This window comes from Poecilia reticulata, linkage group LG12 (assembly GCF_000633615.1).
Source record: "Poecilia reticulata strain Guanapo linkage group LG12, Guppy_female_1.0+MT, whole genome shotgun sequence".
In the NCBI taxonomy this organism is placed as follows: domain Eukaryota; kingdom Metazoa; phylum Chordata; class Actinopteri; order Cyprinodontiformes; family Poeciliidae; genus Poecilia; species Poecilia reticulata.
Genome location: NC_024342.1, coordinates 15142104 through 15162246, shown reverse-complemented (window position 1 = coordinate 15162246; position 20143 = coordinate 15142104). Strand labels below are relative to the sequence as shown.

Here is a 20143-nt window from a genome sequence, read left to right as displayed (position 1 = left end):
AATGCTATGAAAGAGAACTTTAGGTTACTTTCGTAACCCCGGTTCTCTGAGTAGCATGAGTGAGTGTCTCACCTAGCCACCCTCCTTGCTCATTCGTAACGAGGAAGAGGGGGTGAGTTTTTGAATGATCTGTCTGTGCAGGGCCAGTCCTATAAATAGGTAGGGGGTGGGGACATGCCCCCTCTCCCGGCCACTGACAGACTTATCCCCAGCCAATCAGGGCTGGTGGAGTGTAATTGGAGCTTCTGATGAGGTCACGCCGAGGGCGTTCCCATAGTGAGACACTCACTCATGCTACTCAGAGAACCGGGGTTACGAAAGTAACCTAAAGTTTTATACTGATAACGAGTTCAAATAGGTGCCATTAATACAGGTAACAAGTGGAGGACAGAGGAGCCTCTTACAGAAGAAGTTACACGGCTGTGAGAGCCTGAAATCTTGCTTGTTTGTAGCTGACCAAATACTTATTTTCCACCATATAGTGCCAATAAATTCTTTAAAAATCAGAAAATGTGATTTTCTGGATTTTTTTTTCTCCTTTTGTCTCATAGTTGAGGTATATATCTATGATGAAAATTACAGGCCTCTCTCATCTTTTTAAGTGGGAGAACTTGCACAATTGGTGGCTGACTAAATACTTTTTTGCCCCACTGTATGTGTATGTTTACTGGTTTAAAAAAAAAACTTTGGGGTTGTGGTTTATAGTCCGGTGCGGCTCATAGTTAGGAAAATACGGACTATAATACTTCCTGAATTTTTTCTGTGAAGAACCCAGAGAGGGTTATTTGGTTATTATTTATTTCATTAATAGTGTTATTATTTATTTCCTGACTTTTGTTCTGCTAAGAACCCAGAGAGAGTTATTTGATTGTGCTTTCTGGAAAACAATACATTTTTACATTTAGGCACTCCTGCAATCGTCTCACTTTTTCTGTTACAAATTGACTCCGGCCCCCAGCAGAGAAGGGAAAAGTTATGTGGCCCTCACAGGAAAAAGTTTGGGGACCCCTGGTGTAAAACCTCCAGAACAGTCCAGCGTGTTCCACCACTCATTTTTTATTGACTTATGTCGCCCTCTAGTGGTAAAGAAAGAAAAAGGAAGTCCTTTTCTTTGCTTCATCAGAATAGTTCAAGAGCTTCTAGAAAGCTCAAGGTTTTCTGCTTTACTTGCAGAGTTCAGTTTGATTTGGTGTAAAGCAGCTGAGAAAGACACAGTCCAAACTGCTTACTGTTTGAAAAGTATAATCGCGCAGAAGAAAACCTGATCTTGTGAAATTCTTTTAAACGGTGTGTTCAAACCATGACTTCAATCATAGGGAGACATTTAGTAGTTGATGGTGGAAAACAGAAAAACTGGTTAAAACATAACGTCACTTTTGGACATTGTTTATGCAGTTTTACTCATTTTAAATAATATTTCTGCTTGTATTCTACATTTTTGTTTTTCTGCACAGTTTTTATGTTTCACAAATTGCAATTAGACTGTTGTATTTTTAATGCACATTATATATAAATGCACACTGAAATTATTTTTTTTATGTCTGTTTATTTTCAAAGTGATCCCTCGGCTAAAAGTGCGCCGTTTCTGACAAATGGACAGTATTTTTATGCTGTAATCCTCTAAAATATATTATTCTTAATGTTGTTTTTTAGATGTAGTTTTCTGATATTTTTTGTTTTATTCTATTCTATCCTATTACAAAGTACTTGGTTGCCTAGAAAGGAGTTACCTAACGTAATCTGGAAAACACTTGTCATGAAACGCATAGGGATAGATTCATATCAAAGAATAATTTGCGTGTTCCTTTTATTTAAAAACTGGCAAGAACTGTGGGGAGTATTTTTAATTTGCTGTAACACTGAAAAAAAATGTACAAGCTCGTGAAAAAGGTAGAGTGTATTTGAACATTTACAAAGTTTACAAAAATATACAAATAAATACATCAGAGGAACAACATGTGCCAATAAAGTCAGAGCTCACAGACTGAGGGTGAACGTTTGTATTGTCTTATCAAACATACATTCAGATTACACAACCAGCCCAGTGATGAGGCTGATGGCGGCAAAGGTTCCTCCATAAAGGCTCTTATTTAAAATAAAAACAAAATAATCACACACACACACACACAAAAAAAAACTTCCTTCACGCCTTTTAGTTTGACCATATCGACAGAGGAGGAATTTCACACAGGCGGCTCCATTTGTTTCAGAGTTGTGTTTGTGGGTCTGTTGTGCAGACGGAGAGTCAGAAGGAACAAATGTTTCTCCTGCAAAAGATAAGCAGAAGCGTTAATTGCAACTTGAACTCTGACTTGGACTCTGATCGCGCCACGCAAAACGCATGTGAACACGTCGTAAAAACCCTCACAGAAATGTGATCACATTCAGATGTGTGAATCACATTAAGGATTCCTTCTCTCTCCTTTAAATGTCATATTTGCTTCCATAAATAGCTAAAAAAAACAGAATGGCTACACGCACACGCTCACTATCATCAGGTGCTGTAGAAGTGGTGACCAAAAATCATTCAAGTAGAGGATTATTGAGCTCCACAAATCGGTTTTACCTGCAGTGGTTTGTGCCACACTCTGAAGGATCTCTGCAGCTGGCTCCGACAGGTTTCAGACTGTTCCAGCGCCACAGCAGCGATCGCTTCGTCCTCTGGATCAGACTGTCCCAGTTGTCAGGAACAGGTACTGAGTTGACCTGCAAAAGTAAATATTTAACCGTTTAAGAAGCTCTTTTATTCAGTTTTTATTTTTTGTTTTTTTAAATCCAATACAAGAATTATTCGTTGTTAACTTTAAAAAAAAAAAATCATAGCATGCATCTCAACCCACCTGAGTGAGACATATAAGGGACAGAAAAACGGAAATGATGATGATTTTTTCCTGAAGCGTCGTCATGCTGTTTGCAGATGAAGCTTGTGGAAGGATGCTGCTTTCCAGGCTTCCTTTGCCTGGTTCCTTGTATTAAATGCTTTAATTGGGTTGGGGAGGAGTTAAGATCTGAGTAATTCCCTCAGTACATGTGTTACTGTAAAGGTGGACGTTTGGCAGAAGAGTTGGCCTGAGTCAGAGTCAGTGATCCTCAGGCACTTATCAGTTTTATAATGACAACCGAAGTCAAAGTTTATCTGGAAGCATCCAAAGTACACTTTAATCTGCTAATGTAGGACAAGTCCACGTCAGAGGTAATATAACCCTTAAAGGGGCTGCACAGCTTCTGCTAAGTAGATTTTATGAAAAATGTCCAGAAATGCATGAGTAAAGTTTGTTTTTTCAGATATCGAGCTATTTACAGCTTAGCATAGCATGTAAAAAGGAAGAATAACAAAACAACTGATCTACTGTTACTCAGAGCACATAGTTATCAATATGCTTGAACTGATTCTCTTCAAGTAGTTTTAAATTGCTCTTGATGGACCATAGATCTCATAACAACCTCTTAACCTGCACTACAGGTGTACCGGACTCTTCAGCATTTCTATGAGCTCAAACTCTTTTGCTCAGTAGTCTGAGCTGAATGCTAGTTAGAATAACATTTTAGACATGCACTATCACCTCATGTTGATAATGTAATCTTTAAAAGTATCCATGATCCATGGATACTTTAAATTTTACACTTTTCATGTGAACTTGTGTTTTCTTTCTATAGTTTATGTTCAAAACTGAGAGTGTGAGGATATGTTTTTTCTACATAATGATAGTTTGTCATTCTTGGGTATGAATAGAATGCCGCATAAATAATAACAAAACACATTTTTAATTATTGGTTTTCCAAAGTCTGTTTTCGATTGGCCCCTCATGACGACCCTGGTGAAAACAGAGCTGTGCTCCGACTCAGTCAGGAGAAACAAAAAAAAAAAAAAAAAACGTTTTCTGCACCTACTCAAAAAGTTCAATTTGTCGAGGTTCGGGCAGAGATTTTAAAATGTACTTTTTACTTTTATTATGAAGTATTGCTACTGTCGAGTAAAATTCCTGGATGCTCCACCCACTGTGAGTAACTGCACCGAATGAAGAACAAGCTCGTTTTAGCCCACAATTCACCAGACACACACCTGTAGATTTTGGTACGGTTTCATAAGTCTTAGACTGAAAGAAATTGATTTGGGAAAAATCAGTATTTTTACTGATTTTATTTTGTAATTATGTTGTCCATATGAATTGCTTTCATTGTAATCTTTAAAATACCAACATTTTCACATAACTCTATATTTTGGTCAGTCTGATTATGTAATTTTTAAATATTACTTGATTGATGTTATTGATCAGTAACCGTGTACCTTTTCATCCTGACCTGAGTAACGTCTTGGACGGCAACTCCTTCTTTTGCCTGAGTACAAATATGCTAAAGTTCTGCTACTCAGTCTTACTCCAGTACATTTTGTGCCTGCTCCATCCATCTCTGGATTTGGGTGACATAACTGTTCTAGTGAAGCTCCTGCAATGATTTTTGCTTTTTATCTCTAAACATCTGGGACCACTTCAGCACCACCTGCTGTGACACTTAAAGTGAGGACCAGCAGCCCTCGACAGAGTGATCCTTCAGCTAGAACATGTACTGTTCGGGCCAAGATTTCTCCGTCAGCCAAGCCAAGAGGTGGATGTGAAGGAACTGGAGTGGGTTCAGTGCAAGTTCTGCAAGTCAGCCAACAACCAGAATCTGGAGCACAAAGTCGGCACTCGCTTATCTTGTCCTACAGCTGCAGCTATGCTGTGTGAAGTTGAGTAAAAAAGGGGAAATCCAACTTTCCCCAGCCAACTTCAATCAAATTACCTTTTTAACAAAATATAATTTTATTTGTTTTCCCCAAAACATCCCTTTTTAGGTTTGCTACATAGTTGCAGAGCATATAAAGCTCGCCGTCTTTTAGACTTTTACTTATTTACATAAGTAGCAAATAGACCTTAGTCTAATTAATCGAAAGATGCATTTTTGATTCATTTCCGGTGGAAATAAAAGATTATATTTAGCAGTTCATATAATTTTCCCTTCAAGTTACCAGCGTCTTTTCCATGACACTGAACAATTTATCAAACAATATTGTGATGACACAAATCGCCGATGTCTGAATCACTTTTATTGGTCGTGACGAACAACAAGACAAGATGCCAATAACACACACAACCTTTTCTGTTAATTTAATCAGTGATTACATATGTTTAGACTCTTGAGTAGTAGTGCAAACAGTCTCTTACATAAACAGCACAAAACATTAACAGCACCTGTTGGTAAATGGTGACATTTATATTAAAGAAATTTCACAATAATTTTATGATGTTGAATAGAATCAACCAATTTTTTAAAAAATCAGCAGCTTTGAAATCCGCGGTCCCGCTGGGCGACAACAATTCTCAAGCAACTTAACATTTCAAATAGAAAACAAACTTAAAAATACATCAGATATAACACTTCCAGAAAACCTCTTGTACGCTCCGTTTAGCAAAATCCCCAAGAAGCATCATAAAAATAAAATCAAGACATAGTGTTGAATTGAGCAGGATATAAAAAAAAAAAGCAACCTTTGTTCCTTTCCGTGCAAACGCATTCACAGCAGATAAAAACCATCCCTTTATCGTCGAGAAGCAATACTGTTAGGGTTTTATTTCACACATTTTTTTCCATTATCAGGTTCTGCAGGTTGGCGTCGTTTGAAAAGCAAACAAGTCGCCGTTATGATAACTCTTCAACAAATTATAGCATCGTCACTGAATAAACTTTTGAAGCCTTTTTTTAATACAACACATTTGGTTTATAAAAACATACTCATTACGTTAAACCTTTCAGTGATCAGTGTATTTGCACGTTTTCAGTTAACACAAAACCATAAAACAAATTATCTTCTGTTTTTTTTTTTTTTTTTTTTTTTCTGAAAATGGCATCTGATAGAGGCCAGTTGATTTGTGGACACATGAAAGTGGAAAACACTTTCAGGTACCATTTTGTGTATAAATATAGCATATTCATACACAAATACAGCAGTGTATCTTTGTGGATGTGTAAATATACATTGCAAATAAATTAAACTACCCATTGCATTTATTTGCAATGAAGAATAATAATTAGGTTTAATACTGCTCAGTTCTGCTTGGTTTCATTTGTAATCCCATAATTAGTGGTTAAAAAAAAAAAGAAGAGATTTTAGCAACATTACAGCATGAAAACAATCAACTTTAGTTCTTGCTGTAAACACAAAATTTCTGAAAGCATTACAATATTGAAAAGGCGTGATTCTGGTTATGAGTGGCTGCCTAAAGGTTAGGAGTCTAGATGTCAGATTATTTTATTCCATCGTCCTCACTGGTTCTGCTTGGTGCTACGATGAGATCAGGGGCTGACGTTCTGCTTCAGTGCTCTGAAAAACGGCAACACGTTACACAATTTGTGAGCAAACGACAAACTTTTAACATGCAGAATTTGTTATTCGGCGTTCGATAATTGCGATGTCTGCTGAACAAGTATTTGATGTTTCTGAATTGCTACAATTTTGCTATTTTTTAAAAATTGTAATCCACCAGACAGGAGTTTTTGCACCCAACTCTACTACTCCTGATTCCCAGATTTGTAATTTTATTTGATCATATAAATACATTTAAACAAAACCGTTGCACTGCCTCTTGCGATGACACAACTCTATTGATTCTTTGCGGGGCAAACTCACCTCTGGGACTTTCTGTCGACACATCAGCAACATAAAGATTACTCCCAGGACGATGCCAAGACCAATCACAAGAAATGGGATATTCTCCACCACGTTCTTCTGGACATTGACCCTCTGCAGCTTCTTGGCCGATGCGTCGTCAATAAGAACGCTCTGGTGGTAGAACAATGGAAGATCTTTACTTTTCCATAACCGTAAACAAATTATTCAGATAATACTATAAATAAATGAAGTTTAAGTTGAGATTATTAGAATTATAAATGATTTTTGCAAGTTCAAGGTTGATAATCAAAGCCATTAAATACAACCCTAAAATTATATTAAAGTGTAAAACAGAATAGTTGTCTTTCAAGTAGTTTCTAAACTAATATGAATTAAACTAGGTTTCTAATGAATGGCTGCAAATGCCACACCGGAGTCAGAAAGTGTGTTTTTACCTCATTAAGATACACCACAGGGAAAACCACAGTCCGCACATTTCCTGTTTCACTATAAGAGAAGGAAAAAATATATATACATATAGAGATCATGAGGGCAATTTTATTCCCATGTCCAAAGTGTGAAAAAGGGAGAAAATGTAACAGGTAAGTAAAACGATAGCCAAGTGGCAAACGTTGCCAAAATGATATTACTTATGGAAGCTCAAATGGAACAACATTTCATAACACAATGCCTACCAAAGATAAAAGTAGTGATGCTTAAGTCCAGATCCAATCCGAGTTCAAACCAAGAAGATTTACATCAACATTTGTCCATTAACAAGAGAAGACTGAGGTAGACGCAGAAATAGGTTCTTATTTCTCATCCGTTGAGCAAAAAGAGTCAAAACATTGGTCAGTAACAATGTTCTGACCAACATTATTAATGATTCTGAGTCTGCCAATGTCTGTGTTCCCAGAACACATATGGTAACAAGCTATGCATGTGTAAAAAAACAGATGCATTAAACAGAAGCAGCTGAAAGTCTCACTTTCCTACAACACATTTTTACCCTAAAAAATACATTTTAAGCCAATTAATTGAATTAATAAGGGATATTTTTCAGTGTATCTTTAAAGATAGTCTAAACATTTATCTCCTTAACTTTCATAATGACACCGGCGTCCTCATCGACTGCTGTCTGAGCAGGGAGGGTTTTTGAGGGTGACAGTTAAGGGGTTAAGACATTTGCAAAGCACAGATTCTAAACAGAGGACTTCTACATATTTAAATATAACATTTGAACGTCAAACAGCTGAAACAGAAAAAGTGACGAGAAGAAAAAAAAACAGGAAAGTTCTGAAATGATCCCACAGCTGCTTCTATCAGATGTCATATAGACTCATAAACAAGTGAGAAAAGTCAGGCCAAAAGTCCACTAATCATGATGATGGTGGCAAAACTGCTTTTTTATCTCACTGGCAGACGGCCCCTCCCAGCTACGAATGATCATTCAGGTGTGATGGTTTTATCAAAAGTCAACATGAAGAAGATCGTATTAATCCAACATCCAGGGAGTCATAAGTGACAGACAGCTGAAGGAAGTGAGTGGATTACCTGAAGTGTGGGATTTTCTCCACGTAGACATTGATCTGGATACGTTTGGCTACCTGTAGGATGATTCCTGTCAGCTGTAAACACACAATCAGAATTTGTCAGGAGGACACGGAAGAGACAATTAATACTTATTGTCATACCTACAGGGCGAAGACACATTTTTATATCAAAATTCAACATTTTTCCAGACTCAGTTTCCCAGAAATATCAATCTTTTACGTAACAGTTAAAGGATAAATACGATAGTTCACTACAAATTTATGACAGAGATTAGACTTTAATTGAGAATCAGAAAATACTACAACAGGTAAAAGAGGGAGTGAACGGGAGGAAGGGAAGAAAGGATAGATGAAGGAGAGATCAATGGATCCACAGATGGATGGATGGATGAAAATGAAAAGAGGACTTACTGGCGATGTAACAAGAAATAAAGTCTAGTAAGACCAATAATGTACGTACGACTTTATATTTATCCAGATCTGGAAATGGAAATTCCATAATTTTCCCAATTGTATATTAATCCTTAAAGAGTAATCTTTGAAAAGGAATACCTAATTATTATTTATTTTAAATAGTCTCCATTTCTACCAACTCTTCTCCAGAGTGTTGTAACTATTTTTGCTTTACATTATAAAGGTTGGTTGGCAGACAAGAGAAGTAAAACCATCAAGTAACAGATTTCTCTAATATATATATATAATAAGTTGAGACTCAAAGCAGCAACCTTGTGATTTAAATGACAGCCGCCGTACGTCTTGGGCTGCAAGCACCTCAGTGTTTCAGTCTTCCACAGGAAAGACTGAAACACTGAGGTGGAAAAACAGCTTCCTGGCTCTGAATGTTCAGAGGACTTTGAACAAGGACTCAAGTACAGAAAGGAGGCCAAACTGGGGATAAACAGTAAGTTGTTTACAGAGTTCAAACGTGTAACTCGCACGCATAAAAAGCTTATGTCACAGCTACTTGCAGGTTTCTTTTGCTTTATGCCTGTGCATGAATGTGCATTTTTCATTTTGCAGATCTGAAACTTTGCATCAGTGCAGAAAGTAATCAAATTAAATCATAACAACTCTCTAAAAACTGAAAACGAAAAGCAGTAGTGACAAAAAGGAAGCTACGCAAGATGCCAAACCCCCACCCAAAAAAAACCCATTTTAAATCAGACCAATTTTTTGTCACATAGTTTGGTTGTGCAACCAGACAAAAGTTCACATTTTGGAGAAGGTCACACTTTTATTTTTAGAAGTCCATGCTTCTATTTTTAAGAAATATTGGTCAATATCCCTTGTTAGCTTTGCAACTAAAAATGTTTACAGAACTTTGTACTAGTAGATTATTTATGACAAATGTCGTATTTTGCTAAATATGTCAAGGTTTCATGCAATGAAACAACAGCAATGATGCAGAATACAGTCAGAAAGAACGAAAAAAGCATAATGTACTATCATTTATCAAAAAATTGTAAAAAAAAAAAAATTGAAAACTGTTGATCCCTTTCCTTTCATCTCACCATCTTTAATTATTAAGAACTTTGCATTGGTCTCTCAGATAAAATCCTATTAAAACACATTAAAATTTGCATTTGGAACATGTCAAAACAATGCGAGTACTTCTGTGAGTTACTGTATACCTGCAATGTTTCCTGCCTTATTTACATGCAATACCCACTAAATCTGTAATTTCCCTGAGTTTACAAGTATTTTCTTGTCCTAAAATTGTTTTTCTACCCCAAGACCAACCAGGTTATTACAGTACAAAAAGCTGATATCACCTATCAGTTTATCTTTGGTGAGAGGTTTGTACCAAGTACCGCTACTTTAATTTTTAACCAGTTTCAAGGCTCAGCGTAAACAAGCAGATGCAAAACTGAGATATTTCACCACCTAGTGGTGTCATTTTGTACTGCACATAGTTTAAAAGCAGATGGGCCCCTGAGCTGGAGACAATATCCACTAAGGGAAAGTTATTTTACAAAGGCAGGATGTGTCAGATTAAGAGGTAGTCCTATACATAATTTGGGTATGAACTGATAACACCAACTGATGAAGGTAGGTTTAATATGTCCCTTGGTCAGTAGCTCCATGTTGTTCCCATTATACTCTATTAAAGACTGTATTGTATGTATATTGTATGTAAGCGGTAAGCAAAAAAAAACACAGTGAAATAAAGTTAAATCGTACTGGGTTGATATCGATGGCAGTCTGATGCTTGTCCTTATTGGGCCTCATCCCAAACACATCCTGCACAAATTTCTCATCAGCCTGGTAGAAGTGCGGTGAGGACATGATGATGGGCGCGCCTAAACACCACCAAGATGAGATTACGGAAGCAGATTATAATTAGCCAGATTTAATCAAGAACCGAGACTCCGTGTAATCGATGGCGTATCCGCACCACCAACCTTGTTTACACACGCTGACATTGAGCAGGCCTGAGCCCAGGCAGTTTCCAGAAGGAACACAGAAGCCCGAGTTGGCCGGGTTCACGGTCTGATTGGCGAAAACTTCGAAGGGGGGAACAAAGCGATAGCCAGGGATCTCCTTCACCGTCACGTCGTTGGTGTACACGGCATACAGCGACCTTGAAAAGAAAAAAAATTTTTTTTAAAAATCACACGCCGGGTCGTCTTTGGTGGCAGAGATGATTATATAAAACTGATATGCAGCGCAGAGGAACAACTGCATTTATTTTGCACACTCAGGTTTTCAGGAAACCATCTTAGAGAACAACAGGTTTTACAATAAGCTCTCCAACGTTCACATGCATCCTGGCATTTATTGTTTTAGTGAACAAGATAAGCAGGTTTTAGGCCCACATGCTGCACCTGCTGGGGTTAAACAAAGCATTAAAAAGAAGGTACCAATAATTGTGCTGCACATGAGCACTTCCTCCTGCTGATCTGAACTAACTCAAGATGAAGTGGTATTCTTAATTCTTAATCCAATCCTCGCACCAAGATAACACTGTGGATAAGGCTTAGGAAACATTTTACTAAATGTCTTTAGCCAACACCGGGGTCAGAGGTTAAAACCAGATATGCTGCATGAGTAGAACGGGTCATGAGGGAAAGCAGAAGCTATATTTTATACAGAATTGGAAACATAAAAAGGAAAATTACTTAAAGGTGCACAGTTTTTTTATTTTTCACAAAATGAAAAAAAAAAAACATTTTATATATATTTATATATATTTCCGGAATCATATTTGCTGTGTCAGCACCTCACCTGCACAGGTCAGAGGAGAACATGTAGAGGACTTCATTCTTGCTGATGATTGGGTGGAAAGACGCTCCGTTGGTTCCATTGATCATATTGCACTCGTCAGACGTCCACCAATCCAAGGAGCTGCATTCACAATCCAAACATTTACTTTTTTTATTTTTCACTGTAATATTTTGTCATTTCAGAGGCTAAAAACAGCGTGCAGCTTTTAGACGGCCTGAGCTTCACTACACTAAAAAGGGTTAACAGACATACAGCACCCTCTGCTATAACTGGCGCTTCTGGCAAAGATGTCTGAAACACATCTAAATAAATTCCTATTTTATTTCAGCTAAATTCAATTCCAGTAAAATAAATGTAACTGAAGTATCTATTTTTAAACTTTTCATGAAAGTTGTTTCTTTTTTGCCACTATATAAAGTAAAAAAGACTATAAAGGAGGCACAAAAATATTGGTGATGAATCCGATGCACTCCAATTGTGTAAAGCTAATTAATACTAGATAAAAAGAGGGGGAGCTTGAAGGCGTCTTGCTTCACTGTGACTCGGTACGTTATTTTTCTGTGCCATAAGCATCTCGTTTTATTATTTTTCACCATAAGGGTCAAATTAACAGCTTAAACTATTGCATTTTTTTGAGGAAAGTGAAGCATCTGCAGTGTGGTGTGAAATTAAGTGATGTTATTGGGTCACTATTCAGTCACTAATGTGTTGATTCTAAAATAATGGGAATGTGGGATTTAGATGAAAGAGCCAGGACGCTCATGTGGAAGATATTCTGGAGATTCAATTGTGTACTGAAAACAACGTACATTTTTAAATGGGTTTTTAGGCGATACTTGAGTGTTATTTTCTTATGGCAGAATGTCTTCCAATGAAACAAAAGACAGGAGGGTATATGTAAAAAAAAAAAAAAAAGGATGAATGTGGAAAATAATCTTCATTACAAAATGTAAAGCATGGTAAGAATCTGTGATGCTGTGGGTCTCCTCCTTTACTCATCCTGGCAACCTTACTAAGATGGCCTGGTATATAGACTCTGTAACATTTCAGAGCTTTTTATGCATAAATGATGTGGCTTCTGACAGAACATTGAAAACAGATCACTGTTTGAGATTTAAGCACAATACTAAACTAAAACAAACAACAACAAAATCAATACCAGAAATAAAATCAACCGTCTTCCATGGCCCTTTCAGTCACCAGACCTAAATCCTCTGAAAAAATGTTAAATAGTGGGCTGAGCTGGTGAGAGGATTACATTAGAGAGCACCAACGACTCTGGACAATTCAGACAGATTTTTCAAATAAAAGGGTCAAAGCTTCCTCTCCTCTCTCCCTCTTTCTGTCTGTATGTTATAAACTTGTGCAATGATATAAAAGACTAAAGGCTGCCTGCTGGCAAAAGAGGAGGGGAGGTTAAACAAAGCAATAATAAGAAGGTACCAATAATTGTGCTGTACATGAGTGCATACAAAAAAAAAACTATTATTTGCAAACTAAATAAATGCACTCAAATTTAGGGTTTGATTTTTCAGGTCGAGATTATACTACTACAATAACAATAATAAAGAAAGTTACACTGTGCTGTAAATGTTTTGAGATGATAAACTCAAGCTGCATCGCACTGGAGAACAACAGCTACTTTCACTCATATGACCCACTTCATTTAATACAGTCAACAACCTCAAGATTAGTGATTACCCAGCTGTAAGTATTATTGGATCAATAAATACTGATCCAATAACTTGTTTATTCAAACCTCAGTGGATTCATTGGTTTACTGATAGATGAATGACTGCTGAACTAAAAAAAAAAACAAAAAAAAAACAAAGTCTCTACCTTTTCCCATTCCATGTGTCCACTCTAGCAAAGTCCTTGTAGTTCTGCTGGCCAGTAAAGAACATATATTCTCCATCGTTTGACGCATTCGTCTTGTAGAAAAGTCCAAAAAAGTCGTCCAGCTCAGGATCAAACTTTTTGAGAGCTTTCAGCAGGCCGTCTTCATATCCCCATAGTAGCTCTCCCACAGTGTGGGTGGTGAACAGGCCGATACCACTGGATCGCATGTAGGCGGAGATCAGATTGGCTACAACCGCATTGGCCTTAAATCTTTCCATTACTGTCTATTGGGGAAAAAAAGTAGAAACATTAATGAAAACATCTTTGAATATTCCCTTTAGCACACTTGTTGATGAAGGTAAAGGTAAAAATTTCAGTTAAAAACCAGTTGCATAATAAAGATTTTTGTATTTTTTACTTAAGTGATTTGTTGTTTCTAAAGTTAGGTGTTTTCCTCTAATTTAAAAAATATATACATTCAATCTGCAGATATTTTCATGTGACCAAATTACTGCACAAACAAAAAATATTCCTAGTATATTTTTTGCAAAAAAAAGAAGAGGGGATTTCTTGAACTCACCATAGCAGGGATGTTGACCGTCCTGATGAGGTCACTTTCAGGACCTCGGGACATGTTGCGCTGAAAAATGTAAGTTTTAGGATTGACTGCCGCAACTCTTGTGCCGTTTTCCTGGAAGACCACCTCCTCCATGGGCCGATATTCTCTGTGTTATGAAAAATTAGACAGACAAATTACATTCTGGTTGTAGTTTAAGGCCAAATAAACGGTAACACCTTCAGGCTGCTTTCTAAACTTTAGCTATAGTATCTTGCAAAATATCCCTATTCCTTGTACTTATCCACATTTTTCTGTATTTCTGTGTTAGATTAACAGAAAGTGATGCAGAGGTATAAAGTCCCCTGAGTCAATATTTTGTAGAACTACTTTTCACTGTAGTCACACTTGCATGTGTGTTTCAGTATGTTTATGCATTGAACCAGACAAGATTAGAAAGCAAATGAAACCCTGACAGGAAGTAAACATTGTTTCCCTAGATAGGTTTCTAGGGATCGCTGCAGCGATCGGTAGGCATTATTAAACCAAAAGGAACTGAAACAAAATGTTAGACTGTGTTCACTTTAATTGCGTGTTGCTTTCTGTTTCTTGGCACCTCTTTGCTTTCACCTCGTCTTCCAGCAAAGCACGTGCTTATGAAAGACTATCATTTTTTTCAGCCAATCAGATAGAACTTATTTTCCAGTTTAACAACTCAAGGGGATTTCATTATATATATATATAATCATTGCTCCATTTCCTCCTCACCTATCTTTAGTTAAAGATAAACGTCTGTTTCGGGTATAACGTTTTATTACCATTTCTCAACTTTTATACTTTACCCTGGCAAAATTAATAACTAAAATAAGCCATCTTCGCACCTATATGTGTAAGGTCCAATCTCCGTCACTGCTGGTCTTTCCCCAATCAAGACCTCCGCTGGGTTCGTGAGATTGAAGAAGTAAAACTGCATGTAGATCGGAGCAGGAGGATCAACCCAAACCTCAAAAGCCTCTGTTCCATTTCTCAGGACTACGTCCTAAGCGGGACAAAGGGCAGTAGGTTAAACGATCTGACCAGGGATGAATCATCTGCACATGATGAATTGTCTCCCGTCACATGACCAGGAAAGAGTGAATTTATCCTCATCACTATGAGGTGTGCATTCAGTGCAAGAAGAGAAGCATGACGCGAAATACTGAATCCTGTTAAAACTGCACGTGAATTTTTGCGATTATTCACGTGACCTGCGATGCTGTTCTATTAATCAACATTAGAATGGCTTACATAATCAGTCTTAGAATTAACAGACACGCAAAATTTAAATATTACTAAATGAAACTGATTAAATGCGTGCAGCATTAGCCGTAACACATTTGGCCAAAGCTTTTAAAAGCAGTGCAGTATAAATGAGCTAAAGCACAAACATACTAACAGTCATGTTCGCAAATCTACTGTTTAAAAAAGACACGCGTGAGTTAGACCACCTAGGAGTAATGTCAAGCTAAAAATAAACATTAGCTTATTTTAACTCCTTACCGTTTTAACCTTCGACTGTAGAAAATTTGGAAATGCCTTGGATAAAACTAAAGATATCCCCACGACCAGCATTAGTAAAGAGAGCGCCCCGATGATGTAGATGAGACATGGTTTCACCAGCATATTGTGGCAGCAGCAGAAACCGATAAGAGAGAGAAAAGAGAAGCCAGTGACGGAACTGTTTTTGTTTGGGATCGGAGGAAGCTCCTTTAACCGAAGGAAGTTGCTCGATGAAGCAAAGCTTCACATCCGGAATTAAAGTTGCTCTGATTACCATTTCCGGTTTCGTCGACAGTTGCCGGCTCCTTTTGATCATTCAGGCGTTGTGGTCGCATTGCAACAGCTCCATTAAATATGTTTGATACATTGCTCATTTTAGCAAAAGATATAACATTTGTTGTGGTTTTTAGTAATGGAAGAAAACGTTATCTTTTTTTTTTGTAACAACTGCACACTGTAGAAGCAAACCAGAAGGGTAGTATCCATCTTGAGTACGAGCACTCTTTGTTTCCAATCCTGACCACACCTTTATTCTGCGGTTTGCCATATTTTCTGACATTCAACTCAAGTATTGACAAGCCTCTAACATGCATTCTCCATAAACTGTCATGTATTTGACTCCAATTCCAATCAAATCTGGCTAGTTTAGCCACCAAAATTCTTCATTGTGTTTTTTCTACTTGTTTTGTTGACCAGAAAGTTTATGGTTCAAGGCCTGACCCGTCACTTTAGCTGAATGTTTATGTCTTGCTGGTTTGCATTGAGTCACACTTTTTATTTTAAGATGATTTTTTTTGAATTTATTTATTTTTATTACAGGGTTAGATGATTAATAACATTTCTGTAAAAATCCCATGTTAGCTAGAAGGCTATTTTTCACTGTGGCGCCTTATTGGTGGTAAAAGTCACCCTAAAGGAATAAGGGTTTGGATTGTACAGCATTCCGTGCTTCATGTTTTTTCAAAATAAACATGAACTTTTTTAAAAGGACTTCAGGAGTACATGATTTGTGGCTTCTGAAAATTTTTTGTTGTACTACATTTTGCCACATTTTTCAGGTTTTTATGTTATAAAAACATATTATTTGCAATGATAAAATTTTATGTTGGTCTATTACATAATATCCTGGTTGTGGTTGACAAACCTTGAAGTAGCTGAAGAGTTGTGAAAATGTTCAAGGCACTGTACAATGTTGAGGCAGAAGACACATTCTTTTCATTTTAAATTTAAAAAAAAAATGCAAACTAGTACATAAACAGTAAATGAGTGAAATAACGGCATTAACAACAGCTTCCCTGTTGCTACCTAATAATAAGCAACATTAAACCATCCTTCCACTAGATGTCACTGTCATACTTTTTTGTCGACCTTCTTTCTTTGCTTCTAGTTTGTTAGTTTACTGGAATTATTGTAGTTTTTTGTTGTTGTTTTGAGTCAAGGTTCCCTATGAAACTGACACCACATCAGGCAATCAGACTAACCAATGAGGAATTGTTCCAGCCATCTTAGTCTGACAATGTCTTTCACTTGCTTTCACTTTCACTGATTATAACAATTCACATTTGTAAAAAAAAAAAAAAAAAAAAAGGTTAAACTTCCAGCACATACAAATATGAGTTCATAGACATTATTTCTCTGGTGTTGACATTGATGTAATGCTCAGTTACTGGGCTACCTTGGATACATTATCTCATCTTTCCACATGATACCAACATTTTTGTAATGTTGACTAACAGTACTAACGAGTTTGTGCTTGCATTATAAAGTTTCATTGCAGTACTGTTTCGACATGGGGCTGTAAAATGACTGTGACTTGTGCAAATAGCAAAGGCTTTCAGCTTACATGTTGAGACGTATTACACTGCAAAAGCCAAATAGCACAATATATTTAGTTTTTTTTTTAAATGTATGAACAAGTTCAGTCATGTGACACATAACACAAAATGTGAACAGAAAATAAATGGAAATTGACCCATGTTGCAAAACATGATTGGTCAATCCTAAATAACAAATAAAAGCTGTAGAGATATCTCTGCATCAGGTTTTGTTGTTTTAAACATTCAGCACAAATACATTTAAAATTCTGACTAACACCTCCATCGCTATCCATTAAATTTCTGTATTTGTGCAATTTCAATTTAATGTAGGCAAAGGCATTTCCATCGGAGCATGCCACTATATGCCCATCTCACACTCTACCCCGCACCCCTCTGTGTAAGACCACATGGTAATTTATTTTGCTGTGACATCACCAAATTAATAGTGGTGTCCATCTGGCCAACCATTTGAAAACTTCCTAGCGACACCCCTGGTGGACTGGACAGGAAACCAAAGAAACTCAAAATTGGTAACAATGACGATTAAAAAAAAAAAAAAAAAGTTAGAGAAAGAGAAAGAAAAATGGTGATCCTAGAAATATACTATACTATTTTTATGTGTTGTAGGAACTGGATAATATCTAAACTGACAGCCTCTATGGAAAACAAAAATCACATAAATATTGTAAACCTCTAGGGTCTTTCAGGAGTTAAACGTGTCGCCTTTATTGGTCCTGTGGGAGTTTTAAAAAAAAAATTTGGCGGAACGCTCCTTTAACAGCAATGAATGGGGCACAATGGAGAACAGGGGCGTGACGTCACTTTCCTAAACCGGGCTTCGGGCAGAGGCAGCCTTTGAGTTCAGTCCGGAGCCAGAGGAGGGACGGAGTCCACCAACGACTGAACTTTTAATGCATGCGGGCCGAGTCGAGCCACCGTGTTGTCTGGGACTATTTCTTTGTAGCTTTTAAATGCATCCTCCGCGTTGATTTGGCTTCACCGCTGCTCGTCTGTGTTGTTCAATAGCTGATCAGTTTTTGTCCTGGAAAGAGAAAAGAAAGCAAGCAATCAAGCTGTTGTCTCTTTTTATTTGTCCGTGTGAGTCCAACACAGTAAGGTAAGTGTCTAATAGCTCCATAATCACATGAGGTAATTTAGTTGTAGTTGCGGACATTGCTCTAAGCAAACCGCTCAGAACTAATTGTGAGTAAATCTCAGCGGAGCCCTCAGGAAGCTCCCGTTCAATCCCCCGGCGTTTAACCTGATCCAGCTCGGTGCTGTACAGGGATGCACGCCTCATACGTTGGACGTGTTCAGAGGGAGACGAGTTGCAGCTTTGAACGGTTCACATACTTTATGTAGGGGCTGGGAAACTGTAATCGTAGTTGCTTGTTGTCTCTTGAACTTTGATAAGAGAGCCACTTCTCTCCCTTCTTGACACTTTTACCTCAAGTCTGTTATGTTTTGCGTTTATTTTGCCAAGTAATGGCATTCTGCCGCCTGTTCTTGGTATGAGTTGTATAGATTATTGGATGGATTTGCTGTTTCTAGTTCAATAAGACTTTCCTGCTTTATGACATGCATATAGATATAAATGAGAGATGGGAAGTACAGAGAAAGGTGCTCTGATATGGTCTTCATGTTCTAGTAGTACGCACAAAACACCATGTAGAAAATGTGACCCTGCAGCACAACACCTTAGTTTAACCACCTTTAACCTGCTACGCCTTCAGTGAGTTACGGTAGTGGCAGTATCTTGCTGTGGGCATACTGTTCATTAGCAGAGACAGGTTTGATGGGAATATGGCTGGTGCAACTCAGTACCGGACAGGAAAAAACCTCGAGACTCTGATGGAAGTTCACTTTCCAGCAGGACACTGACCCTAAACACCCAACCAGAGCTGCAGTGGAATGCTTTAGTAAATCATATTTATGTTTGAATGGTCCAGTCAAAGTTCAGACCTAAATCCAGTTAAGAGTCTGTGACTCTTTCAAAGCGACGCTCAAGAAATCGGCAGAAATGTCCATGTCTTGTTGAGTGGTGGGAATGCATGGCACTTTTTAAATATTTTTTTTAGAAAACAAAAAAAGCACTGCTTTCATCCACTTGATAATTATGCATTACTTTGTGTTGTTTCAAGACAAAACATCCATTTAAAATATATTGAAGTAAAAGGGGCAAACATTAAAAACAAGTTTTGTTTTTAATGTTTATTTTGGGGTTTTTTTAAATAAGGAAAAGCTCAAGGAGTTAGAGTACTTTTGCAAGGCTCTGCATTTTTGCTTCTCAGTTGAAATAAAACCCTGTTGCTGAAGTAATTAACATGCTTGGATGCTTAAAGGACTGAAAACTGCTCAAGGCACTTAGGAAACAAAACTTTGGTTCCCTGGGGATTTTTTTTTTTTTGCGATTTATAACATCCCCTTTGGAACAAATGGCATTTTCATCCACAGTTGTTAACGTCGCTTATTAGCTGAGGTGAAATAGTTGGATATTAAACAGGTTTATTGCCTACTGGGCTTTTTGTTAATGAAACTGTCATTTTTAGACATTGCAAAGTTGTAAAGACTGCGCTGATTTACTCACAATGTGAAACTCGTGACTCACCGCTGAAGCATGATATATTTTCAACTCCTGTTCACCGTTACCTTGTGGAAGAAACATCCCCGAAGCACTTAATGTGTCAGAAATCTTCAGAGTCACAGTTAAAATAGGAGGAAACGTCACTGAGGCCATGTTTGAACATCTGTGTTTTGTTCTTTGCAGGAGATCAGCGAAGCAATTTGAGTGACTGACTGCATGGATCAGACTTAACATGAAGAGCCTTAAAGCCAAGTTTAGAAAAACTGATGTAAGTATTCAGACATATGTTCCTGACTGTATAAACGGTGTGTGTGTGTGTGTGTGTGTGTATGTGTGTGTGTGTGTGTGTGTGTGTGTGTGTGTGTGTGTGTGTGTGTGTGT

General features: G+C 37.4%; 3 protein-coding genes across 5 annotated transcripts in view; 1 reads left to right on the top strand and 2 right to left on the bottom strand.

The window, feature by feature from the left end:
- Positions 1–1882: 1882 nt before the first annotated feature.
- LOC103473663 (liver-expressed antimicrobial peptide 2) lies at positions 1883–3299 on the bottom strand. Its single transcript, XM_008424060.2, has 3 exons — positions 2841–3299; positions 2567–2706; positions 1883–2267 (listed from the first exon to the last, which is right to left on the bottom strand). The coding sequence occupies exons 1-3, from the start codon at positions 2904–2906 to the stop codon at positions 2246–2248; spliced, it is 228 nt and encodes a 75-aa protein (XP_008422282.1). The 5' UTR covers positions 2907–3299; the 3' UTR covers positions 1883–2245.
- Positions 3300–5066: 1767 nt separating this feature from the next.
- On the bottom strand, positions 5067–15596 carry scarb2c (scavenger receptor class B, member 2c). The gene is made up of 11 exons (XM_008424059.2): positions 15362–15596; positions 14704–14861; positions 13847–13991; positions 13267–13550; positions 11428–11547; positions 10605–10783; positions 10384–10502; positions 8204–8277; positions 7105–7156; positions 6668–6820; positions 5067–6361 (listed from the first exon to the last, which is right to left on the bottom strand). Exons 1-11 carry the CDS (start codon positions 15482–15484, stop codon positions 6323–6325), a joined length of 1446 nt encoding a protein of 481 aa, XP_008422281.1. The 5' UTR covers positions 15485–15596; the 3' UTR covers positions 5067–6322.
- Positions 15597–18023: 2427 nt separating this feature from the next.
- Positions 18024–20143, top strand: part of rai14 (retinoic acid induced 14) — a 36202-nt gene continuing 34082 nt past the window's right edge. For 2 of the 3 annotated variants that reach the window (XM_008424058.2, XM_017308019.1), the window contains exons 1-2: positions 18024–18295; positions 19946–20030. In XM_008424058.2, the coding sequence (XP_008422280.1) occupies positions 19995–20030 (36 nt within the window). In that variant the 5' untranslated portion in view covers positions 18024–18295; positions 19946–19994. Of the gene's footprint in view, positions 18296–19945; positions 20031–20143 lie in introns of those variants that run through there. The other variant, XM_008424057.1, reaches the window with a different exon arrangement.